Source organism: Lynx canadensis, chromosome X, assembly GCF_007474595.2.
Source record: "Lynx canadensis isolate LIC74 chromosome X, mLynCan4.pri.v2, whole genome shotgun sequence".
Classification (NCBI taxonomy): Eukaryota; Metazoa; Chordata; class Mammalia; order Carnivora; family Felidae; genus Lynx; species Lynx canadensis.
In genome coordinates this window covers 106,366,939-106,394,539 of record NC_044321.2, presented here as the reverse complement: position 1 = coordinate 106,394,539, position 27,601 = coordinate 106,366,939, and the positions used below count along the sequence as shown (strand labels likewise).

The 27,601-nt window shown below is 38.5% G+C and overlaps 1 protein-coding gene across 2 annotated transcripts in view; it reads right to left on the bottom strand.

Annotated features, from left to right (window-relative positions):
• Positions 1–27,601, bottom strand: part of STK26 (serine/threonine kinase 26) — a 55,003-nt gene that overhangs the window by 16,208 nt on the left and 11,194 nt on the right. For both annotated transcript variants that reach the window (XM_030305859.1, XM_030305858.1), the window contains exon 3: positions 6,732–6,962. In XM_030305859.1, coding sequence (XP_030161719.1) covers positions 6,732–6,962 — 231 coding nt within the window. The remainder of the gene's footprint in view (positions 1–6,731; positions 6,963–27,601) is intronic.

The window sequence follows — 27,601 nt, the reverse complement described above, 5'->3', positions numbered from 1 at the left end:
ATTTGTAGTTCCACATGACCGAAAACATCTGTTTTCCAGGTTTAAAATGATGTGTGTCCTTTCTGGGGGTACCGATTCCAAAATGGAAACTTACCAACTGTCTGTTCCTCACTGAAGAGTATTCATAGAAAGCGTAAAATGTTATTAGAGGTATGACTAAGCGACTTCCAGATCTGAAAAGAAGCATTCCTCCTAGCAAGCGAGCTGTTTGGTGGTACCAGGGCAGGGAAGGAACCAGAGCCGTCAGACAGATTTTCTGCCTGCTTCCTTCTGATTACCGCTTCTGGAAGACAAGCCTCACTGGAGGATGGCCATAGATCTGGACCTTCAGAAGACTGTTACACAGTCTGAGTGCCTGAGTGGGCACAGGCAGGAATGGTGAGCTGGTGGGGGCTCTTCCCTGCTCAAGGAAGCTTTGCCCACAGAGGCTCTTTTTACAGGTTTCTGGTCCACAGCAGGGCTCAGTGAAAACGCCAATCACAAACCAAACCAAACCAAAAAAAGCCCAGACTCTATGTTTGTATTCTTTTGGAGGACTACAACTTCTAACCTTTGATTTCTGTGAAAAGATGTTTGTGCTGGAGAATGCAAATAAGTATGTTTGGCTTGCTTTTCAATAATTTACAAGGCTGAGATGATATCTACATACCAGTTTAAAATTCCCAAAGAGCCAGGGACTGTAAACCATAACTGCACAGCCGGCACATTGAAGTAGAGGAAGTCCCTGAAGGGAAGAGTCCACTTCTCCACTTACAAAATGATCCACACATATTAACAGCGGGTTGGAGGAGTACGTTTAAAGTTCTGCATCAATATGGGTGGCCAGGTGGTAGGAAATGGCTCTCTGTTCCGAAATTCCGAACGCCTAAAGAGTAACTGCTCCAGAGTTGTACTATTTGCTGGGGAGATCGTGGAGCCTAATGTTAACAAATTACTGGTATCTGCAGTATCAACTCTGTTACCCCATGAGGCCAACTGAACCCCACTGTTTGGTGCTAAAATAGACACTTGGCCAAAGCGGGCAGAAAGGCTACAGTGCAATTTGGAATTCATTTGTTCATAGGAAAAAACCATTTAAAACATTCACTGTATGTATTTGAGAGATGATTATGGTACTAGATATTAACTATATGTTGAATTAAATGGGCTGGTCGGTGCATCTCATAGCAATCATAGCACTGACCACATAATCCAACCTGTATGACTAAAGTCAGCCAGTCACCAAAAGACAAATGCTGTCTGATTCTGCTTATATATATGAGGAACCTGTAGTAGTCAAATTCATAGAGACAGAAAGTAGACTGGTGGTTACCAAGGACTGTGGTGAGGAGACAATGGAGAGTTATAGTTTATTTTTATTTAAAAAAAATTTTTTTTACATTCATTTATTGTTAAGAAACAGAGTGAGAGAAAGCTTGAGCAGGGGAGGGGCAGAGAGAGAAGGAGACACGGAATCTGAAGCAGGCTCCAGGCTCTGAGCAAGTGGTCAGCACAGAGCCTGATGCGGGGCTTGAACCCATGAACTGTGAGATCATGACCTGAGCCGAAGTCGGACGCTCAACCAACTGAGCCACCCAGGTGCCCCTGGAGAGTTATAGTTTAATGTGTAGAGAGTTTGATTCTTTTTTTTCTTCAAAGTTTATGTATTCATTTTGAGAGAAAGAGAGAGAGAGAGAGAGAGAGAGAGAGAGAGAGCGAGTGTGCAAGGAGGGGAGGGGCAGAGAGAGGGACAGAGGATCCAAAGCAGGCTCTGTGCTGACAGCTGAGAGCCCCACGTAGGGCGTGAACTCACAAACTGTGAGATCATGACCTGAGCCAAAGTTAGATGCTTAATCGACTGAGCCACCCAGGCACCCCAAATGTGTACAGAGTTTTGACTGATGAAGATGAGAAAGTTCTGAAGACGGATGGTGGTGATAGTTGCACAGCAATATGAATATACTCACTGCTACTCACGGTGGGCTTAAAATGATTATAATGGTAAATTTTATGATACATATTTTACCACAATAAAAAGGAAACAGCATGTCAAATTTTATAGAACTGCAAGGGACAGGAGAGATCATCTTGCCAGATGCTTTATTACCCCTGAATCATTTTCTTCCAAACTAGAATGCCTTGTCTATACTCCACCCTCATCCAAATCATGTTCAAGTTCTTGTTCAAATGCTACTCGCCATCATTCATGTTATGGTACTTGATGTACCCACAGATAAGTGGGTAATATGAAGCAAGTTAGATATATCTATCTGGGGCTAAGGAGAGACAGGCTAGAACCAGAGACATGAATTCAGAAATTGTCAAGATAAAGTAAATGAGACTGACCAGGGCAAGTATGCAGACTGAAATGAATGCACATAGTAGGGCACTCAATAAATGAATAAAGGCCTGCTAAACTGAATCTAATATGGGGCTCCTTAGAGGTGTGTTCTGTGAAGTGCAAAGCTATATTTATTTTGAGGGAAAAACACTGTAAGAAGGAGAAAATTTTTTCCTCTGCAATTTCCTTCAAGTTTTATAAAAAAATTCTCCCCCCAAATTTTTTTTTAACTAAAGAAGATTCCAGAAACATTCACCATACACTGGGAATAAACACACACAGAAGTCTCAGGAAAAACAGTGAGAAGGTCACAAAATTTTGCAGACTCTATTCTGGAATATTTTACTTCAATCACTCAATTCCTTTTTCTTTTTTGATAAATATCAGTGGCGGTGGTATGTGGAGGGGGGGCATATTTCCTTAACATAAACAGAAATCTAAAGGCGATTTTCAGCAGCAAATAAAGGCATGATTCAAATTCTATTCAATGCCTGAGTGAGCTTCACTTTAAGATTTACATCGAACTAGAAAAATATTTAAAGATTATAAAGGATTTTTCCAATATTATGAGATCAGAAGGGAAGGGTTTGCTTATGTTAGCACTCTTCATAAAGACTAACTTTGTCTCTCAAGAAAATCTGCAGTCAACTAAAATTAAAGCAAAATACTGTGGTCATACTGATGTTTGTCTGGTTTTTACTCTTGTTTTTAAAAATGAAGTTATACAGTGAGCTCAGTCAAAATGAATACCTTGTACATTTTTGTATGTTTCAAGGAAATCACTACAACTGAATACAGTTTCAGAGAGCATATAATTTTCTCTCAAATGCAAGAACTTTTCCTCCAGCCTACAGTGAGGTCTCGGCTATGTATGATATCCTGAGTAAAGACAACCTGAGAAAAACCCATATCCTACTCTACTCAATTAACTTGACTCACAAAATCCCCTATGTCATCTGAAATGGAAGGATGTGCCACAACGATTGATAATGCAGTTCCCTGATGATACTTAGATGATGTAGCCTTGAGTTATATTGACTGCATTAAACAGAACCTTGTTATATTTGATGTGATTTTAGTTTAAAAAAAAAAAAAAGCAAGCCCACAAAAGTCCCATGTTTTAATATAAACTGAAAACAAACAAGTTGGTCAATTTAAATAAATGATATTAAAAGGTTATAAAATCATAAGCTATTTCTTTTCCTTTGTCTGTATATATGAACATGCGTACAGAGATAATACACACATTTACTTACTTTAATGTAAATAGATTCAGGATATAAATAACTAATATCAGCCAAATGTGAATTTCTACAATTTTATCAAGAAGTGCTATTTTCTTCAAAGTAGTCCTTCACATTGTGGACTTTAATTAATGATGGGTAAAGGAGATAAAAATAATTTCAATTTAATCCTTTATGAAGACGTCATAGATAATGGCTGTGTATCATTGACCAGTCTAAGAACATTCTATAATCAAGATTTGGACAAAACAATCAGATTTATTTATTTAAACATTAAGTACTTATTGGATGACTGGTACATGTACACTATGAGGGGAATTTTTTAAAAATGTGAACTCATACAAATAAATTATACAAACAGAACTATAATTCATTTGCCACGAGAGTACTGAACATTAATTAAAAACGCTATAAGCAACCAATAAAACAGTCAGTTGCATTTCAGTACCCAGTTTCAATATAATATAGAAAACTCCATTTGAAATAGGACTTATTTAATATGTTAAGTCAGTTCCAAAAATAGCTTATCTGTTACAGGTGCCTAAGAATAGCAAAGGTTTAAATTTGCTCTAGAGTAGGTCTTGAATTACCAGTATTCAATCCAGAAAGTATAAACCAGAATGAGCAAACACACAACAACCACAACCACAACAACAGCAAATTCCTGAGGCTGTCTTAAACCAAGCCTGCTATGGGAATCAGGAGGGAGACCTAAACATATTGAGACTGAGCAACCTCTCAGGATTCCTAAAAAGAATCTGACCCGCTAAATAAGTTTTGTAGGAAAGACTGCAAAAGCAAAATATGTCACAAAGAATCAAATAATTGTGTGAGAGTAATGGCTAACACTTAGAAGTAAATTGGGGGGGGGGTGCCTGGGTGGCTCAGTCAGGTGAGCATCCAACTTCGGCTCAGGTCATGATCTTGCAGTTTGTAAGTTCGAGCCCCATATCTGGCTCAATGCTGACAGCTCAGAGCCTAGAGCCTGCTTCAGATTCTGTGTCTTCCTCTCTCTGCTCCTCCCTTGCTCCCTCTCTCTCTCCAAAAGAAATAAACATTAAAAAAATTTAAAAAAGTAAATTGTATAGGAATTACTGGCACTATCATCTCCTCCTGGAAGCCTTTCCTTCACACCAGTAGCCTCTCTTCAAAGTGACAGAAGTGACTACTTGTTTATCTGTGCCCCATCTGTACCTTGTACGTACTTAATCACAAAACCTGCACCCTTTTAGTACAATATGGGATTGTGAACTCCTTAATGGCAGGAGTCACTCATTTTTAAATTTTTTTTTTTTTCAAGGTTTTTTTATTTATTTTTGGGACAGAGAGAGACAGAGCATGAACGGGGGAGGGGCAGAGAGAGAGGGAGACACAGAATCGGAAACAGGCTCCAGGCTCCGAGCCATCAGCCCAGAGCCTGACGCGGGGCTCGAACTCACGGACCGCGAGATCGTGACCTGGCTGAAGTCGGACGCTTAACCGACTGCGCCACCCAGGCGCCCCATGAGTCACTCATTTTTATATCTCCAGCACCTAATACAGTGTGTGACACAGAGCGCCTGGCTGTTTAATGATTTACTCTATTGTGCATTCACACCACATTCATCTAATTCATGTAATATGAGAATAAACAGGCTTAGTAAAAAGAAAGTGAAATTCATGATTTCTGAATCGGTAGTAACTAATATGGATAGATAGATTACCCTAGGGTTTATTTGGTCATTAGAATATAAAAAATAGCATTCATTCTTATGGAGGCCAATAGCTAATGAGTTATAAACACACCCCTTTTGGCCCAGAGATAGATGAACAAAAAAACCAATGAACCAAACAAACAAAAAACCTCTTCCTCCCCTTGTAAACCCTGAAAAGCAAAAATCTAACTAGTATTGCCTTCCTTTGAAAAACTTTAACATGATAAAAATTTTTAATTTTAAAATAATTTTAACTCTAACCTAGATTTTTCTAAGTTTATTTATTTATTTGAGAAAAAGAGAGAGAGACAGAGAGACAGAGAGAGAGAGAGAGAAAGTCCCAAGCAGGCTCCGCACCGTCAGCGCTCTGCAGGATGCGGGGCTCGAACTCACAAACCATGAGATCATGACCTCAGCCGAAATCAAGAGTTGGATGCTTAACCGACTGAGCCACCCGGGAGTCCCTTAAGCTAGATTTTTCTAACTATTTATTCTTCAAATTTCAATAGACACGCATCCCGACTTCTAACTCTGGAACCCAAGAACTCTTGTGTGTGTGTGTGTGTGTGTGTGTGTGTGTGTGTGTTTAAGTTTATTCAATTTGAGAGAGTGAGAGAGCACAAGCAGGAGAGGGGCAGAGAGAGATGGAGAGAGAGAATCTGAAGCAGGCTCCAAGCTGTCAGCTCAGAGCCCAATGTGGGGCTCAAACTCACAAAATGTGAGATCATGACCTTAGCCGAAATCAAGAATTGGATGCTTAACCAACTGAGCCATCCAGGCGCCCCTAACTCTTGGGTTTTACTAACCAAAGAGTATTCTGTTATGCAGTCACATCTCCATCTGCTGCAACTTAAGGTGTCTACTAATTCCATGATCCTGGAAACTAAAATTCCAACTTTTGGGAAAGGGGGAGGGGCAGATAGTGTTCCATTTGACTCCACTTCCACAAGTATTTATCATGTGCTTGAGATGTTCCATGTCTTATGCTAAATGTGAAAACCAAGACTGGTTGAACTAAACTCCCTGCCATCAAGGAGCTCATAATCTGGAAGGAGAGAAAGATGTGTAAATAACCACAACTCAATGGAATAAATGACATACTTACATATTCCATCAATTCTGAGGTTGAGACAGACTGGACCATTGAGAATAATGTGTGAAAGCCCAGGGGGAAAGCTCTTTCCTGACAAAGGATGTGTCTCAAGGACCAGCTGTATTACTGCTCCTTCATTGACCCAAAGTTCAGGTGTGGAATAACGGTGCAGCTGAGCACTGGGATGCATTCAGGACACAGCTGCTAAATCTAAAAACAGTCTATTTGGCACTATAAATGGAGCTGGATTCTGCCTGGAGCCCAAAGACTGCCAAATCCTAATTTAAGACACTGCCTTTCAAAAAACAGAATTAAAAAAAAGAAAGAAAAACTTATAATGAAAATACCTCATGACTTAAATAATACAACACACACATTACCTTTAAATATGATCCATAGTATTTTGTTACATATGAGCTGTCACACTGACTCAAAACAGTTATTTCTTGCTGAATGTCTTCAATTTCATCTTCGGCTTCCTCGAGGTCTATGATTTTAATAGCAACCACTTGCTGGGTACGGTTATCAATTCCTTTGAAAACTTCTCCAAAGGAGCCTTTCCCGATGCGTTCTAACTTTGTGAACAGTTCTTCTGGATCAGCTATGTTATTCTAAGGGGGTGGGGGCAGGAAAGAGAAAGAAAGAAAACACAAATGTTTTGCATCAAATTTTTTGAAATGAAGGAAAATAAATCACATAAGACAATAACACATTTTTAAAAGCATATAAACTCCCTTGACTCTCCACATGTGCTTTGTTAGGGCAATTATAATCCCAAACAGCCAAATAGTCCATATTCTACCAGATCACCCACACTAACTGGGCTTAGCTGATCCTGTTACCACAAAACAATCCCATGCAGCAAAATGTTATCTCTGATGCCTGTCAAAGGGCCAGGTACTCTTTACTTTGACATTGGCCTTAGCAACATTTTTTTTTCTAGATAGATTTCCTCAGGCAAGGGAAACAAAAGCAAAAATAAACTATTGGGACTACGCAAAAATAAAAAGCTTTTGCACGGCAAAGGAAACCATCAACAAAACAAAAAGGCAACCTACTGAATAGAAGATATTTGCAAATGATACACCCAATAAGAGGTTAATATCTAAAATATATTTAAAAACTTATACAACTCAACAACAAATAAACAAATAATCTGATTTTTAAATGGGCAAAAGACCTGAACAGACATTTTTCTAAAGGCATACAGATGGGCAACAGACACATGAAAAGATGCTCAACATCACTAATCACCAAGGAAATGTGAATGAAAAACAAAATGAGATATCACCTTACACCTGTCAGAATGGCTGACAAAAAATAACAAGTGTTGGCAAGGATGTGGAGAAAAAGGAACCTGCATGCACTGTTGGTGGGAATGTACATTAGTGCAGCTACTGTGGAAAACGGTATGGAGGTTCCTCAAAAAAATTAAAAATAGAAATATCATATGATCCAGTGATACCACTACTAGGTATTTAGCCAAAGAAAATGAAAGCATTAATTCAAAAAGATAGATGTACCCCTATGTTTATTGCAGCATTATTTACAATAGCCAAAATATGGAAGCAACCCAAGTGTTCATTGATAGATGAATGGATAAAGAAGATATGGTATACACACACACACACACACACACACACACACAAACACATATATATACACACACATACACATATATATATATGATAGAATATTACTCAGCCATCAAAAAGACCAAGATCTTGCCATTTGTGACAACATGGATGAAACTAGAGGGTATTATGCTAAGTGGAATAAGCCAGACAGAGAAAGACAAATACCATGTGACTTCACTTGTATGTGTAATCTAAAAAACCAAAACAAACAAAAAAACCGACTCTTAAATACAGAGAACTGATGGTTGCCAAAGAAAGGGTGGGGGGCAGATTGAAATAGATAAAGGGGATTAAAAGGTACAAACTTCCAATTATAAAATAAATAAGTCACAGAGATAAAAAGTATAGCATAGGGAATACAGTCAACAATATTACAATAACATTGTTTGGTGACAGATGTTTACATTTATTGTGGCGAGCACTAATGTATGAATCATTACCTTGTATGCTTGAAACTAACATGACACTGTATGTTAATTACACTTCAGAAATATGGGGCCAGGCACTTTTTAGGATGAAGCAGTGGACTAGGCAGGGTCTGCACATTAATGCAAGGGTAGCGATGGTGACAGAACACTTAACCTGAGCTATAAAGTAGATAAATTGTTTAAAATTCTAACATTCTGGCAGCAAAATATTACCTCTTAACTCTTCCTCTCTCTGATATTCCAATTATTCCACCTGTACTCCTAAACCACCATGTAAACAACACAGAATGCAAAAGGCTCAAGAATCTACAAGTTTTTTTTTTTTTTTCTTTGCTTGGGATCCTATCTGTATGTAATGTTTTCATTGATGGTTGAAATAAGCTTCTTCTCTGCCTTGATCATAAATGCTGGTGCTCGTTTGGAAATGGTAATACGTTGAACTTTTGCAACTCATCCCACAGTAGGAATCCAGAAATCAACATTTTGCTACAATAAAATCTGGAATCAAGCATAGGTATTTTAGGTTACAAATGCCTCGGTATGACTTCTGCTCATAAATTCACTGTCCTTTCCTGATTCAGAAATATCCTTCATCTTATACAATTTTTAATCCAAATTTTCCTCCAACAAGACAATATTTATATCATTATTTAAACTCACATTGCCGAATATATACTCCTGATCCAGTAGAAACACAGTATTTCCAAACCTCCCCCAAATAGGCAGGTTATTAATTTACACTTAAATGCGTCAAAATATAAAAGGATGCTATCTAGTTCTGGTGAGCTACATGTATTTAATCTGTCAATTGGACCTAGATTATCTCTTCATTTACTACAATTTTACCTATTCAACAATTTCAGGAAACAATTTCAGAGTTAGCATGATCCCTTAGATCTTCTTTTATTAGACAACAAGATCATCAAAGTTTACTTTTGTTTCTCATCCAGTTCTTTGTGGCACTGTCATCAAACAGACCCACTATGATCCCATTAAACTGCCTGCCTTTGACTAACCTAAAAGCTTATGCCTACTTTTACAGAATGTCACCAACTTTTCTTTTTTCAACCTGTCCAAAATTCAGTTTGTATATGACCTGCTTAATTTATAAGCTTCCCCATTCTCCTCGATTGGATTTTTTCCATTCCTAAGAGATGCACTTTCCATGTAGTAGTCTCTTTGATATTTGCAAGCTACTTGTTATCCCCTCCCATCTCTAATACCCACATAGAACAAATATATCTTGAGCTTCCATATGGGCTTGTAAAAATAACTTAGATTTCCAGGAGGCTGCAAATGGGTCTTAATGCTTACATTTTGTTATATACCTTCTCTAAAACTTGAGTATCACCATCATTATTGACTTCCCTGGTGTTTCCTTAGCAAGACATTGTACTTCGTTGTGATTAATATTATTTAGCAGCTAACCCACAAGTTACCTCTTTCTACTTGTGGTGATGGTTCTGGTCTTTCCAGTACTTTGTGGCAGAAATATTCACCAAAGCTTTGTGATAGGTTTACCTCTCAGTAAGTTCCTAAATTCAGTGGATTTGGAAAAAGAAAAGTAATAAATCTTTCCATTTTTCTGATATAGCTACAATACAAATCTAAAGTTGTAAGTATACCACTGACTAAACAAATACACAGTGTGCACTCCCTGATAATACATTCTGGACTAGCAAGTGTATTCCTTTAACTTTATAACAAGATTTTGTTCTTGTAAACAACAAAGATTAAATCCTAATCTCCTTAATTCACGTTTTAAAAGGATTTGACTGAAACAATCAACTCCAGGGAGAACATGGCTGTCCTATAATAAAATGAGTTCCTGAAGGTATGTAAACAAAGATTTAAAAATCAAGTCACATTTTGAATTTTAAAAAAGCTCTGAAGTGAATCCTAGCTCATGAATAGCTTCCCATCATAAATCCAGGAATACCATGTTGGAGAAACAAAAAGAGAAAGTTCCATCATTTACAATGTTTGTACAACTCTTCACGAGTATAATAATCTCACCTCCCTGTCTACCTGAAGGATAAAGATCCCTGCCCTGTTTACCAATTCCTGAATCTTGGATTGATAATACCCAAATACTCTCTTTCCCTTCCCCATCTCACCAGCTTCTTAAACCAAAATATACCAAATCTTTATTAAGATAGGTTTCCTTTCTGTTTTTCGTGCAAGGGCAAAGTCAAGCAAATAAATGGTAAACATCGCAAGTAATGCAATAGAAAACGATCTGTATGTATACACAATGGAGTACTACGTGGCAATGACAAAGAATGAAATATGGCCCTTTGTAGCAACGTGGATGGAACTGGAGAGTGTTATGCTAAGTGAAATAAGCCATACAGAGAAAGACAGATACAATATGTGTTCACTCTTATGTGGATCCTGAGAAACTTAACAGAAACCCATGGGGGAGGGGAAGAAAAAAAAAAGAGGTTAGAGTGGGAGAGAACCAAAGCATAAGAGACTCTTAAAAACTGAGAACAAACTGAGGGCTGATGGGGGGTGGGAGGTAGGGGAGGGTAGGTGATGGGTATTGAGGAGGGCACCTGTTGGGATGAGCACTGGGTGTTGTATGGAAACCAACTTGACAATAAATTTCATATATTTAAAAAAAAACGATCTATATGAAGAAGCTGATTGGCCTGCTCATTCACACCACTCTTCTTCAGAGTCTCTAAGAAAGTCAAGTCAAGTCAACTCCCTCTGCATCCAAATCAAATCGTAAGAATATTAAGATATTAAAGAAAAAGAAAATTAATATTATATTAAGAATTTCCAAAGAATATTAAAATCTCCTACTCTTCCTACCTCTACTGCAAAATCTCAGTTTACTACTATATCTGTATTTGCATTGCCTTCTCAAAGCTGTAGTGCAGGATGGAGTTCTAAGTTATGTAGCAGCAAATGGGAGGAATGGGCACATTAACTTCACATTGATTTAAAACTAATGGTAGTTGATTTCTACATGCCCCACAAAAACAGGTCCATGCAAATGGGAATTTCACAGGTGCACCTCAGGACATTTACATTATTCCTTGGCGTTCTGTACTTGTCCTTTGCTTGGATTTGAACTCTTCAGCTGTAGTTACACTATTACAAACTTAAGTCTTAGACAGAAGTTATCATTACTAATAAAACAATAACCGGCAACAACCTTTCACTATGGGAATACTCTTAGGATGTCTAAAAGGGATATCTTACTGTGGCAAGTCAGGGGCAGAGGGAAGAAGGCTTCCTGCATACTTAACTCACAGAATCAGGGGGCTGGAAGGACTCATAAGGGTTCTCTAAGGAGTCTTCACTCCTGGCTAAACATTATTATTTTGTTTATTTATTTTGAGAGAGAGAGAAAGAAGGAGCGCAAGGAGGGGAGGGGCAGAGAGAGAGTGAGACGAGAATCCCAAGCAGCCTCCACACTGTCAGCTGGGAGCCTGACATGGGGCTCAAACTCACAAACCGTGAGATCATGACCTGAGCCGGAACCAAGAGTCAGACGTCTAAGTGACTAAGCCACCCAGTTACACCAGTACAACTTTTAAAATGCAGATACCTAGGCCTCATCCCCAAACTACTGATTCAGGATCTCTGAAATTAGGGCCCAGCAATAAGTTCTTGTTTTAAAGTACTCCAAACTACTTCCTATGTAGTCATTTTGGCACCAGACTTGACATCAGCATTGGGAACCACTGAGCAGACATCTGAAATTTGTATCCTTGATTATAGGGAACTTGTCACCCCTATTTTTCCTCGGTAAGACTGTGGCTCTCTTCTAACTGTGCACACTGAAAGTGGACAACTTAGGAGATTAAAATAAAACCAAAGGGACTTTGGTATTTGTATATACATAGCTATATTTAAAAAATTAAGTCTGCAATACTTCTAAGGACACATCTCTAAAATTAGTACCTACCCTCAAATAAGACCAGAAAAGTAATATTTACAAAAACACACACAATGTAACCCATACCCCCCCTTTTTTTTGTAATTACTTCAGTTTATTCCTTCACTACTCAAGAGGCCAGGACTCCAGGAGGCGCCACAAAACAGAGGTAGGATAGCCCAGAGTGCAATGGCTCATACTCTTTGTATAAATATCCTTGAACGTTTTTTAACACAATAGTCTATGTGTTAATAGGGTACATAATAGGTTCAGATCTAATTGATGATGGTTTTGAGTTACCAGTCAACATTGGCAAAGAGTTAAAGTTTAGCTACTAGAAAATGGGTACAAATTGTGGGAAGGTGGTGGTGGAGAGGGAAAAAGGTTTCCCTCGAACCTCTTAGGGTCCCTGGCTGGGTCTGAAAATTAAACTCACAAAGACTAACAGAAGAAAAGCATATACATTTACTTAATGTCAGTTTTACATGACACCAGAGCCTCCATAAGGAAATGAAGACTCAAAGAAATGGTTAAACTAATGTATTTTGATGCTAGGTTTGACAAAGAGTGAGAAATTGTGGAAAGATGTGACAGGACAAAGAAATGTGGTGAACGGGGGAGACTTAGCAAGGCCAGTTTGTTCAGATTCTTCTTGGCATCCTGTTGTCTTTAAAGATAAGGATGCTCCTTTCTTTCTGGTACCATGAGAACACCTCTCACATGAGGATCTTATGACCTGCTTCAGGGAAGGAGGGCAAGGAGGACGGGAAGGGGCAGAATCAGTCAGAGTGACCTTCTTGCTTCTGCTACTTTCTCAAACTCCTTTACCTTAACATATTCAACATGCCAAGGTGCTATATTTTGGGATAGCATATCCTGAACCCCATCAGGGGCATTGGGACTAGGCAAAATCAGGAGGAACGAGAAAATTGTAGACAGAATTAGAATTGGCTTTGAGGTGGGGACCTGGAAAGCCAAAAGTAGTAAAGAACCAAAAGTACAAAATCTAGTTTCTTTGAATCTGAGGTAAAGTAAAACTTCCAGTCTGGAGCTGAGAGTAAAAACAATAGATTTAGGGAAGAAGAGGAGGTAGATTTCTCAGAGAATTTGACCAGGAAGGGTCGAGTGCAAGTGAAAGAACCCTCAAGAAGCAAGAACCCGGCTGAGCAAAGCTGACCTCAAGCTAGGTTCTGCACTTGCCTCCCTACCTTAATAAAATCCATACTATGAATGCTCTTGGCTACATACTTTTTGCACTTTACAAAGCCTACCAGTGACTCACTGATGAAGAGGGGTAAACAGGAAATGATGAGCAAAGAATGTGCTAATGATATCAGGCTTAGAAAGGAAGGCCTCTCACTCTTTTCATAGTCTCAAGTGGTAACACCAGGAGTGACCTGCTGTGAACTGAGGATGCCCAGACAGTTACAGAGAATAACTAAAAACTGTAACCCAACAATATACTTAGGACTAGAGATGCACCCACTTCTCCCAAGCTAGAGAGGAATGCTTTTCTGGATCACGTCCATGTCTATATTATTACCTGCCATCTAACAAATAGAATGCATAGAAGTCATTTTCTAGGGGCTCCACCAGCCTCACCTGCAATTAGTTCTATTATGACTGCCTATGTTAAGATTGTTTCAATTGCCCTATAACCACTTCTTTAAAAGTTTGTTGAGCGTGTCCTAATCGACATACTGCCAGAAAAAAAATAAAGATTTAAAGTCAACAGCCATCTATCTCTCAGCACTGGTTGTGTTCAAGACCACCGGACACTATCTTTTTATTTTTAACTTTATTTATTTCTTTTGAGAGAGACAGAGGTAGCGCGAGTGGGGGAGGGGCAGAGAGAGGGAGAGAAAGAGAATCCCAAACAGGTTCTATACTGTCAGCGCAGAGCTGGATAAGGGGCTCCAAACCACTAAAATGCGAGATCATGACCTGAGCCAAAAACAAGAGTTGGATGCTTAACCAACTGAGCCACCCAGGTGCCCAGACACTATCCACCTTTTTAAAGTGCTATACATGATCCAAGCACAGCTGACTTCTCCCTTGACAGAACTGTAACAGTCACAGGCTTTTACAGCTGGAAGGAAATGTATAGGTCATTTAGACCAACTCCTTATCACCACCATCAGTAACAAGCATTTATTGTATGCCCACCGGGTCCCAGGCTAATACCATCATATGGAAGCTATGAAATTTAAGGCCATTTATGTCAAAATGATGGCAGAGGTAGGGAGAGGTTAAGAAGGGAAACAAATCCTGAAATTAAAAGAATGATAGGATCTTTGAGATGGATGGGAACTTAGCAAATATCTGATCCAAAATCAATTTTTATAGAGGAAAAAATCCTATAGCCTACAGAGATTATAAATTGTTCAAGGATATAAGGTAGTTAACTGGTGGCAAAGCTCAAACTTGAACCCAGGTCTTCTGACTCTTAAGTCTAAGATGCTTTCACTACAGCTTGGATTAATTTGTAACTTAAATTTTATCCTTTGGCTATAAAACCAAAATTATTTTCCATCATGAACAGATCACGGAACTGTCCAATGTGTACTTAGTAATATCCTTACGCTTAAAGAATCTGAAAAATTTTAAACTTAAAAGAATTTGAAAAACTTAAAACAGAATGTTCCTCTTCTCCAAATGATAGGATTTCTTACAATTTTGGAATCACTATGCTATTGATTGATCCCTGTAGATATGCATGATTACCAAATGTTTTATACTACAATTCTACAGAGGAGTGACCTGTATGTAATTTTGACTTTCTGGCAAGGTTACTATATTTGGCCCATTGTTTTTTCATGCCAATAACTAAACTGGAATGCACTACCCTCTGGAGTGTGGGAGGCAAGGTAGCGATGGTATTCCAAACCATGATACCCATCAGATCCAATGTCCGGAAGTCAAGCGCTCCAATTCCAGCTTTATCACACTTCCGTAACCCTTAATACTAATGTTTTCCATTCTGTTCATTTGAAAAGATACTCAAATTGATGAAATTGTCCAAGAATAAAAATAATACTTTTGTTCTAGATTTTATATGGGCATAGAATTGTTCACATGACCATGTGAAAACTCAGATTATTTTAATAATAAGAATAAAACAAACTCATATTTTTTTCTAAACTTTTGGAGAGCATGATGTTGGCAGAGTATTCTTCCACTTTGTACAACCTCAGGTTCATATTACGAGTATCTGATAAAAATTTATGGAGTTCTTAGGAGACCTCTGAGATTTCTATTTCTGAAGTAAAATATTGAGCTGCACTATATTTTGTCTGTGACAGAATAAGAACTAAGGTAAAAACTGGTATGTCTGTACATGTTTCAAATTAAACATGGAGAGTTGGGCTTGAGGTCAATCTTCTTTACGTGGTCAGTCATCTGAGTTTGTATTTCCATGCTTGAGAGCTCAAAATATTTATCTAGGTGCATAAAGAAAATGTTCCTAGTTTGCCTACTTTTATGGCACACTCACATTTTTGTATCTCTCTCAGAAGTTATTAGAATTTGCTTTTGCAACATACAGCAGGTGTCAAATTGCCAGGTTTTACATACATGCAAGGAAATAAATGAACTGTAGTCAAAAGTATAGTTACAACAACCCTGGTCTTCCTCGTGGTCATCAGACAGCATTCTATCAACTCACAGTGGAGTCCCTGTGTTTGCTCACCACTTAAAAGGCATTTTTGAGATGGATGAGGCAGCCCTGATCTTACTGGCAAAGGATAAAGTCAAAGGTCTCATACAGTATTATTTTGTGCTCTTAAGCAACAATTTAAACTTCTAGCAATTCTGTGCATAGCAACAAGAAAAATGTGTTCATAAGGCAGAAATAAAATTATGTCTATAAGCACTTTTTCATTTTTCCTTTAGTTTATTATTCCTATTTTTAAATGTACCTCATTAGCAAAAATACTTAGAAAATATTCTAGCAAAGGATAACTTCATTAGAATTATTATGAAAGGTTTTTCTTTTTAAGTTTATTTATTTATTTGAGATAGAGAGAGAGCAGGGGAGGGGGAGAGAGAGGGGGAAACAGAGAACCCCAAGCAGGCTCCACACCAACAGTGCAAAGCCTGATACAGGGCTTGAACCCATGAACCATGAGATCATGACCTAAGCTGAAGTTGGACGCTTAACTGACTGAGCCACCTGGGCACCCAGTACGAAAGGTTTTGACGTCGCAGCGTGAATAACATAGCAGTTTGAGGAGTTTCTCGTGCTGAACAATTTTGAGTCTACTTCACCTTTAAGAACAAAAGAATAATTGAAAATACTCCTTCATCTGAATTCCTCCTACTCAAGAGAGGATAAAAGAGCTTCCTCTGCCCCCCTAATGTGCTTTCTCCTCTGTACCCAAGCTCAGGGCTGAGGGAAAGAACAATGACGTAAGCAGGACACATTCTGGGACATGAAGAATGTGGTTCTTTACACATGTTGGTAAGACAGTTCAATTTACAATTGAGTAAAGAAGAAAGAGACATCTCTTTGATTCTATTGTCACCTTACCACATATCACATTTTTTTCTAAAGAAAAATGAAATGCAGAAAGAACGAGATGAAATTCAACTATAACCTCCCCCCACTCTTAGAAATCCTTCAGAAACAGACTCCTAACAGGCAGTGCTTTTATTAGCTCTATTTCCTATAGAGATCTTTAAATTCCTGTTGTTTTAATTGAAATTAGAAACGTCACACTATTTTGTCCAGCCAGGTAAATCATCTTTGGATTGCAGACCTCTTAAATTAAAGGAAATAACTAATTGTGTCGTTTTGACTAACTTTCTGGGATTTGAAGTTCCCTGAAACCTTTAATTATAGCCATGGGGCAGGGGAAGGAAACATCCTGCAAACAATCACATTCTTCTCTCAATAAACCAAAAGTCAAGGCTATCATCACAATAAATGCTGGATGCAAATTCCATTGCATCATTTAGCTCCCTTCTTTCTGACCTTCCAGCCACTCCAAAGGAAGAAGGAGGTCTGGTTTCTTAGAAGTAGTACAGAGGTAAAGAAAGCAGAGAGGTCAGGCAAAATTGCCTTAATTTTGCTTATCCCGGAAATGACAAGAACTCAGCGATTAAATGTCGGCTTCACCATCTGTAAAATGAGGGAAAGAGGTGGGCCCAATGATCTCTCAATCCCTTACTGTTTTGACACCGTGAATGTGTGAGGTATTAGAAGCCAAGTCACTTTGTTCTCCTCCTCCTCGTATCAATAGCAGTTGCCAAACTCTAGTTTTGAAGGAGTCATTAAGTCAGGGGATGAATTGGCACCAGCCACATGGCTGATTTTATAGTGGTAATGGTACAGTGGCTCAAATGAAAAGTTCCTACTATGCTACTGTTGCCGTAAGGAATTCAGAATCACTAGCAAACTGCATTCAAGTCCCAACTCTGACACTATAATGAAGCAGGCTTAAGAACTAAGGATGGGTAAAGAGCGACAGAGTGAGTTACTGTCCAGACTGACCTCTCACCCCTCACAGGGGACCATGTCCCAGGACATATGAGTGACTGCTCCAGGAAGTGAAGGGGGACCAGAAGTTCAGCTTGCATAGGACCTAAGGTTCTGTTAGTCTTCCTCTAATTGTAAATTCAGAAAGTAACATAATGATACTTGCCCATATACAGAACTAGCACAACCACCAAAACTAAGTGCCCGGAGGGAAAATTTCACCGGTATCTTATCATGTACCAAACACAATTGCTTCAGTGAATAGTACGTTAGACATACAAACTTAAATGCAATGCTCCATCGGGGAACAGTTTTACTTTCTTATTTTTGAGCCTTTGAGTCATGCCGTTTTCTCTGTCAACACCCGAAGACTTCCCCATCTCTGGAAATACCACATCTCTTAAAAAACAAACAAACAAACAAACAAACAAACAAAAAACACACCTTTCTAACTCCCCAGGGTAACCTGATCACCTAACAGAATCAATTGCTTCACCCCCTGCCCTCCCACAGCTTTTTGCTTGAACCTCCATTACAGCACACATTTTATTATCTTTGTATTCTCTTTCATTGCCATGATCTTTCCATTTTCTAATGAATAAGCTCATTAAGGATGGGGCTCCGTTTGCAGCCCTTGGATGTTTGTAGGGTGTTTACCTGGGGCCCATCTTTGGATGCAATCTTTGGCATGAGGTTATCCTTTCCTTTTTTAATTTATTTTATTTGAGAGGGAGGGAGGGGGAGGGAGGGAGAGAGAGAGAGTCCTAAGCAGGAGCCCAATGTGGGGCTCAATCCCACAACCTTGGGATGACCTGAGCCAAAACCAAGAGTCGGAGCCCAAATGAATGAGCCATCCAGGTGCCCCTTGAAGTTATCCTTTCATTTGTAGTTTGATTTCTGACTTTTGGTGCAAAAGAGATGACATTCAATAAACTGAAGGATATTAAAATAGGTATGAAATTCTAAGTCAATCCCTATTCTCACATGTGATTAACATAATAACAACTTTCCAAAGTGACACCTTTGAGATTTTTTTGTTTCCACTGGAGAGTTTTTTAGGTTGTAAAACAGCAGTTCTTAAAGTAATACGGAGCTATACCCAAAAGCGAGTTGGTAGTAGCCATATATACAAGGATGCATATCAGTAATACATGCAATTATGATTCTGGAAGCACATCTGCAATCACTATTAACCAGAGCCACATGACTACTTTGTGTCCTGGAGAGTCCAGGGCAATTTCATACTCTAATGCAAAGATTAAAGGTCTCGAAGGGCAACAGTCTGTGTATCAGTCTGCCGTACATTTCTTTTAATTTACTTGGGCTAAACACATATAGAAATACACAATTCAATCAGGGATCAGGTTTAACCATACGCATTAATGGTAAAATAAAGGGATTATTACTGACTAGACAGGATGTTATATAAATATGGCCTGGGATTGATAACAAGCTCTAACTATAAAATATTCATTTGGAAAGGGTGATGAGGCCATACAATGACAGGAAGACAACTCCGCTAATACAGAAATGACAGAACAGGTATCCTAATTTATTCAGGCCATTATTTAATCAAACCCACATACAGGACATTTTAATGTGATGGACCCTGAGAGCCTTATTTTATGCTATCCATACAGGAGGTAAAATAAAAGGATGCCATTCTAGTACTTTCAGAAATAAACACCTTTGGATAGAATCTAAGGCAGAGACACCTCATGTCGGATATCGAACTATCACAGATAATGTTACGGTGAATCTTTAGCACACTTATTAAAATGCACGGGATTAACACAAAATTGATTTGCTTGCTGCCTATCTTCCTTCTAGATGGGGAACTCCAATTAAAATCAATAGGTTTGAAGCTTGTAAGCACAGCACTAAATTATTAACACCATGAGTTCTTTCAGAAAATTAACACTGATTGAAAAAGTGGAATTTTACATAGACTTACCTTTTCATTCTTAATGAGAAAGTGGCTGCGGTATAATTTCCCTCCAACATTTTTCTCTTTAATCAAATCTATACTTTGAACGGATTTAATCAAATTGTATTTGCAAGGAGTTACCCAATAGAATCTTAGGACTGAGGAAAATTACCTCTTAGGTCCTGCTGGCTTTAACATTCTATGATCCCAAGAAAACGATACTGATGGCACAATGGTGTCAACAGCAAAGAATTTTAATCTTGGCAAATACAAAGAATAGGGAGGAGATTCTAGAATACTCTAAAAGAATGGCCACTAATATTTTCAACAATCCACTCTGGGTTTCCCCAGAGTGAAAAATACCACCAGAGTGTCTGTTTATGTGTGTGTATGTGTACAGGGCTAAAAGAATAATGCTTATTGTTAATTTTTATGCCCTATCTACTTCTTTAAATCATTTGAAGCAGTGCATTCATAAACAAGAATACACCCAGAAATCAAGTAAAAAAAAAAAAAAGGATGTCTGTGTTGGTAACAGTTGTACCTGAAAACCTAAAGTAAGAACTACTACAAGGAACATAAAAGTTAGCTCTGTAATCAGCACCATGATGCACCCAACATATAGGAGAAATTAGCGGACATGAACAAATCTGTTACACTAACAAAACAGGGGTGCATTTCAACATCCTCCCTGAACTTTCTCACACCCATCTGCATCCTACCCTACATTCCACTGTCAACAGCACGTGTGAATATCCTAGCCCCTATCTCTAAAGGTGCAGATTCGGCAGTTTTTTTTTTTTTTAACATTTATTTATTATTGAGAGACAGAGAGACACAGAGTGTGAGCAGGGGAGGGGCAGAAAGAGGGAGACACAGAATCTGAAGCAGGCTCCAGGCTCTGAGCTGTCGGCACAGAGCCCGATGCGGGGCTCAAACTCACAAACTGCAAGATCATGACCTGAGCCGAAGTCGGTTGCCTATCCAACTGAGCCATCCAGGCGCCCCATATTCAGCAGTTTTAACCACCATTGATTTGTGCTGACATTGCTGAAATCTGTTCATGTTATCAAAGCACAACACTTGACAAATTAAATACTCAAATAATGGTGGGGAAATGCTACTGAAATTGTGAAATATCTACTAATAGGGGTTGAATCTTTTTTTACTTAAGTTTATTTGTTTTTTGAGAAAGAGCGTGTGTGCACATGCGCATGCACACATGAGAGCAGGGGAGGGACAGAGAGAGAGAGGGAGAGAGAGAATCCCAAGTAGGGTCCACACTGTCAGCGCAGAGCCTGATGCAGGGTTTGAACTCACGAACCATTAGATCATGACCTGAGCCGAAATCAAGAGTCGGACGCTCAACTGACTGAGCCACGAAAGTGCCCCTGAATCTTTTAATTTTTAACAAATACCAAAATAAACAAAAGGCTGTTTATATGTTCTCTGCACAACTGTGGCTAGGATATCTTATTAGTCAAAACTTATAGTCTTTGTTCATCTAGCAATCAACAAAACTGCAATTCTCTGATAAGTATAATCAATATCTGGTAACAAATTTTAGTACATGTACAAAATCTGATTTTTTTCCTCCAAAAAAATATGCTATATAGTTTCTTTGGGAACTTTAAAGGGTCATTTTACTTTATAACTGGAAGTAACCCTTATAAAATACTTGGCTTTTTTGATTTTATAACAAGTGATTTCTAGCTGGGGGTGGGGTAGGGAGGGGCAATGACAAACACATAACCTCAGGATGGAGACAAAATGACAAAGTTCCCTAATTAGTTCTTGAACTGCCAGAGCCAAAATAAGCTTGATGAGCAATTCAAAGTAATTAAAATGCTTTGAACAGTGTGCTACCCAAAAAGATCTGTGATCTACAACTTGAGCTGACTTGTACCCTATCATTTTACAGCCCTAACCAGAGAGAAAGTACCACTCACCAAACAAATCCTCACTGCCCACCCCGAAAGGACCCATAAAACATTTCTGAAAAACACAACCTTAGAACTCCCTTTGTCCTTTCTTGCCTTGGCGAATTTCATTCCGTTCCTTCCTTTCCCTTCTTCCCACCCAGTCTTAAAGCCAGGCCTGTTCAGCTACCCAGTGATGCCTTTCCCGACCATCTCAGCAGCCTGGTTTGACTCATCTTTCCTAGGAATTTCTGGACAGGCTAGGAGGGAGCCACTGCAAGTTTTCAGCAGATGAGTGGAAAAATCATCTGTCTCAGGTAGTTCCATCATGTCTGCACCTAGCCCCGAGTTTACTTAGTGACAAAGGCCAGAATGCCATGATAAAAGAAGAGATGAGGTCTGACACTTTCTGGAAACAAAAAAAAAACCCTCACAGATCTTCATGGTTAACTGAATATGGAGATAAAAGATATCAGCAGCAAATTACAAATAATGCCTGCTAGTCTTTTTTTCTCTCTCGATAATTTTGTGATCTACCAATATAATGTTTTATGGCTGATAGCACCTCCCCCCACTAAATCAAGTAGTTAGGCGGCATTTCATAGAGCCTGATTATTTCATATGCTGTGATCTAATAATTGTAATGCATTTTGATTAAGTACTATTCTCCGAGCTGCTGACAAGGTACCTGAGATGTTAATTGTAGGGTGAAGACACTCATTCAGTACAAGGAGGAAACAAACGTGATTATGTCTGACACTTAACACTCTATTCACTTTCCTTCTCTAATAGATATCAGTCTTTAAAAGAGTGATAAAAGCAATCAGTGCCCTCCATTGTGTTCCTCTATGAAATTCACTCACTTTTATTTTCTTGTTCTAGAAACTAAGAAAAATATTAAAATGTACCTGTGTGCAGACACACACACAGTTTATCACATTATCATTACCAACGCAATTTTCCATATAATTCAACCACTAAAGTTTATGTCTAGAGAACAAAAATGTCTATCTATTTAGCATTACAGTAATGGGACCAATATGCAAGTCACTTTAATAAAGAAAAACTTTTCTATTATCTTCCTGTATCGCTAACCTCAGAGCAAATATTATAAAACGTTTCCTTTATTTCCTTTATTTGGATTAGCAATTCTCAATGTAATGTGGTTCCATACCCGAAGACAGTGGTCAGCAAACTGTTCTGTAAAGGGCCACATGGTTAAATGTCTTAGGCTTTGTGGGCCAGGTACAGTTTGTGGTCTCTGTCACATATACTTCTTCCTTTTTAATGACTCCTTAAAAACGTAAAAACTATTTTTAGCATGCAGGCTCCATACAAACAGGCTGCAGGCGGGAACTGGCCCTTGGCTATAGTTCGCTGACTGCTGGTTGAAGGAATCCACTGTATGCAATAAATAAACTCCACTCTCCTAGATCTAGAATGGTCTTAGTTTGAGGAAACATGAACTTAAATCATTTTTCTCTGTTTTGTGGTTCAGATGACAACTGTGGTTGAGAAAGGCTGCATTAGATTCACAAAGGTCCAAAATTACTGCTGGAAAAAGGGCATCATTATTATTTTCAAAAAACACAGGCATTCAAAACTATTTAACTATGGAGAAGTTAAAATCCAAAATTTCCAGAAGCTTTTGTTCAAGGCATAGGCCAAACATTACAGCCTTACTACCTCCTCTTGGAAACTTCATTACACATAGAAAAATTGCTATACATTAATTGCCTCAGAAAATTAATTACATCTAATTCAAAATCGGTTTGGAATAGGTACCTGATCCCTTGCATATATACATAGGTATGTACGCCTCATCTTCTGTAAATAATAGCCTAGTCCAGACCCCTGAGCAGAATCCCCAAAATTCAGTTTCAGAGCTTAAGGGTTACCCACTATAATCTCATCACCTCACATTTGAGGAGATGCACGCAGGCATTATTCCATAGCATAGAGGAACAGAATATGCCACATTCTTCATTCTAATAGCTAGGAAGAAATGATTTAGTGTCCTACTAGGAAAAAAATAATTAAATCCTCAAGCTCTGGCACCACTCGTCTGTATGAAATAAAAATATTCTTTCACAATATACAGATCATCTTTCCAGTTAGGGTTTTTGAAAGATCATCTCAAACTGTGCGTCATCTTTCAATCAGGATCGTACTTACACTATAACTGCCTGACACACTGCCATCCAAACATACACATGCCAGGGCACGTGGGTGAAAGACTCAGTGTAGGCAGGGGCCTGCAAGCCGCGGGCTGAAAATGATCTTCGTTTTTCAGGTATGAAGACCTTTATACCTTTTACACTACTGAAAAGTTAAAAGCCAACAATAGAGTAATACAGTATTCAGTACCCATCAGTGTTCTTAGAAAAAAGCAATTGGATTACATGCTACTTAGAACTCTTCTCTCAGCCAAGACATAAATCAAATGGTGCTAAAAAGTCATTAAGCAAACTTATTTTCAAGTAAATCTGAGATGCTACTCAGCCTTGCAATGCTCCAAAGAACTGTTTTAATCATTCCCTGAAAGAGACTTTTATGGCCAGAACGTACTGGAAAAGTAACAATAATAAGTCCAGTCATTTGAAATAAAGATAACTTCTCTTTAGCTTCTCCCCTTCCCCCGATCAAATAATAGTCCAAATTAGCCAAATATAATCCACTGATAATCTAGCGCTTTTCCTTGTTAATGAAAAGTATTCATTTTGCCTACAGAGGGAAAAAAAAAAAGGCCACTCAAAACGACTCCAAGTGTCTAGAAACAATATATTGGCTCAGTACACACGCCATCAAAAAATTGCTCATCTTAAACAGAAAAGCAGCTGAAATCACCATCCCTATGATGTCAGCTCTTCCCCCAGATCTTCCACAAGCTTTCTCCCGACCCGAAAGACTACTCATAGGCGTTTTCTTGCCACAACAAATCAATTATGTAAATGTAACTTTTATCACAGAAGTCATAAACAACAAGAAAGAAATGAATTACTATTACCTCCCCAATTTCCTTTTCTGTTAGCTTTTTCTCCTCTCTGCAGAAAGTAGAGAAATTTCCCATTCTAAAAAAAATATACAGAGAATTCTCAATCTTAAAAGCAAGAGGCTACTTTTTCCCCTTCCTTGGAAACACTGTCTTTCTCTTCTTCCAGAGTCCAAAACCTTTTCCCTCACCTACATTTTCTGTTTGCTCATGAGGCAGCAGTAATCCTCTGGTATTATGAAATTCTACCTTCCCTAAACAGGGTTTACACTGCAGCCTCCAAAACGATGCCCGAACCTCAGCAGATAGAAGATCCATAGCAACAGCGGTAATAGTTTTTTTTTTTTTTCCACTTGCTATTACCAGAAATCACAGTCCAAAAAGACGACCATGGAGGTGTCACCTATGCTAAAACCTCGAAATTGATTTATTATTTAACTAGTCAAATCCCACGTTTTCATTTTATGTGCCCTTTGGGAAGCCTGTGACAGAGTAAAAAAAGATCTTTCAGTGACAGTCACCATTTTTCATGAAGAGATAAATAGTTTTGTTTTTTTTTTTTTTAAAAAAAGGCAGCTCTCTGGGTACAAGACTGAAACAGAATCCAATGCCCTGTCTCCTCCATTCCCCATCGCCTCAGAATCTACAGTGTAAAGTACTTATAGCAATTTTAGTTTCAAAGTAAGAGCTTAGACACAAATGATCACAAGTTTCTGTTAAGCAGAAATCATTTGTATACTACCCACATGCCTGTGATTTTACTCACAGGTAAACCAATTTATATTTATCCAAAGCAATTCCTTCAATGCAATGATGCTCTGTAAAACTATTCTATGGGAGAAATTAGGCAGAGAATTGAGAATCTTGATAAATATAATCCTTTGTAAAGTTCAATTCTAATTCACTAAAACAGCTTAACATTGGTACTGAATTTCATTAAAAGTCATTTCCCAGGATCTGTATCCTGTATGGAATGGACTGCTGTGAGCCCAATTTCTTCAGGAATAATGATAGTTTAAGTACTAAAGGCAGAAAGAGCTGGCCCTGATAAAAATACAACAGGTGTTAAATCTTGATAACCCTATTTTGGTTTCACACATATATACATATGCATTTCCATATGTATTTACCTTAGAATAAATATTTTTATTTTTTTTTTATTTTTTATTTTTTTTTTAATTTTTTTTTTCAACGTTTATTTATTTTTGGGACAGAGAGAGACAGAGCATGAACGGGGGAGGGGCAGAGAGAGAGGGAGACACAGAATCGGAAACAGGCTCCAGGCTCTGAGCCATCAGCCCAGAGCCTGACGCGGGGCTCGAACTCACGGACCGCGAGATCGTGACCTGGCTGAAGTCGGACGCTTAACCGACTGCGCCACCCAGGCGCCCCAGAATAAATATTTTTAAAGGTGGTAAATAATTCTCTATATTTTCTATCTAATAAAAATATTTAGCAAATCAATAGATACCATAATGTTCACTGAGCACGTAAATTATACATATTTTACTCGTTCCTCTTATATACAGAGACTCTTTTTTTTTCCTTCAAGATTTTAAGTAATCTCTACACCCAACGTGGGGCTCAAACTTTCAACCCTGAGATTAAGAGTCACACGCTCTACTGACTGAGCCAGCCAGGCACCCCATACGCAGACCTTCTTAAATGATATTGCCAAACAATAATTTTCTGCTTCTTGAACTTAGTGATTACCCTATCATTTACCCATTTTTATTTCAAAAATGCACTTTGCTATGTTTTAAAAACAGTTATATCTAAAATTGGTACCACTGATTAAAAACTGTGGCAAATGTTGAGCCTTATTTTCTTGAATAGAGTAAAAGCGTTTTCGAACACAAAATAGACTTTCTGCACAATATACATTGCAAGTGCCTGTACACCCCGTATCAATTTCTTTCAACAAAAAGTTAATCTACCACCGAGAATTATGAAAAAATGGGTCACAAGAGTAATTTAGTATCCTGGAAAAGAGACAGCTACCACATAAAAGGTGTGAAATATAAGGTAAAAATATCAGGATTTTTACCCGAAACCGAATTCCCTAAAGGGGGAGCAAGTTACCTACGGACCCACGAAATTTATTCTCTGATAATCGCTTTAAATGTGTTTCGATGTATATTTCTGTACACCCTTTTGAACATCCTCATTGGAGGCAAATCTTGGATTCTGAAGGATAATTTTGTTTTTGTTGGTTGTGTTTTCATTTTGGAAATTGAAAGGTGATTTGGATCCAAGGCTGGTGAATGAGGTGAATAATCAAGTTCGCTCACAATGTTTGGTGTGGGCAAACTCATTAAGTAGGCCCTTATTTGCTTCTTTAATTTTCAGTCCTTATCCTTTGACCCAACCTCCGAGCTTTCCTACATGGTACCTGTTGCCAAATGGTAGTATGTTAATCTGACAGGTACAGGGACTATTTTAGGGAGCAAAATTTGGAGCCAGAAAGGCCATTTAGGAAGTGATTTGATATTTCCTTAAAGATTCAGAAGTAACTTTCTCTCCCCTCCAGGAATTTACATATGTAAACACAAGTTGGCTTTGGACTATCATTACTGCAAATTTGCGATTTTTGACATAACAGCAGCCCAGAGTTAAGTCCAGCAATTTTGGGGGGTGAGAGTTAACAGCAGGGTGGAAAAAAGGGATTCTGAACAATAAAAATTGATGAGATGCATCAAAATTCTGAAAAATGCCAAACTTTGGGGGGAAATATTGCCACTTGCTGACATTTAGTATACTGACATTTTATTCCACTTCAGCCAAGTTGCATTTTCACAACTATAAGCACAAACAGATTTCACGTTGTTGATAAAAGTACTTGCATTTGGGGGCGCCTGGGTGGCGCAGTCGGTTAAGCGTCCGACTTCAGCCAGGTCACGATCTCGCGGTCCGGGAGTTCGAGCCCCGCGTCAGGCTCTGGGCTGATGGCTCAGAGCCTGGAGCCTGTTTCCGATTCTG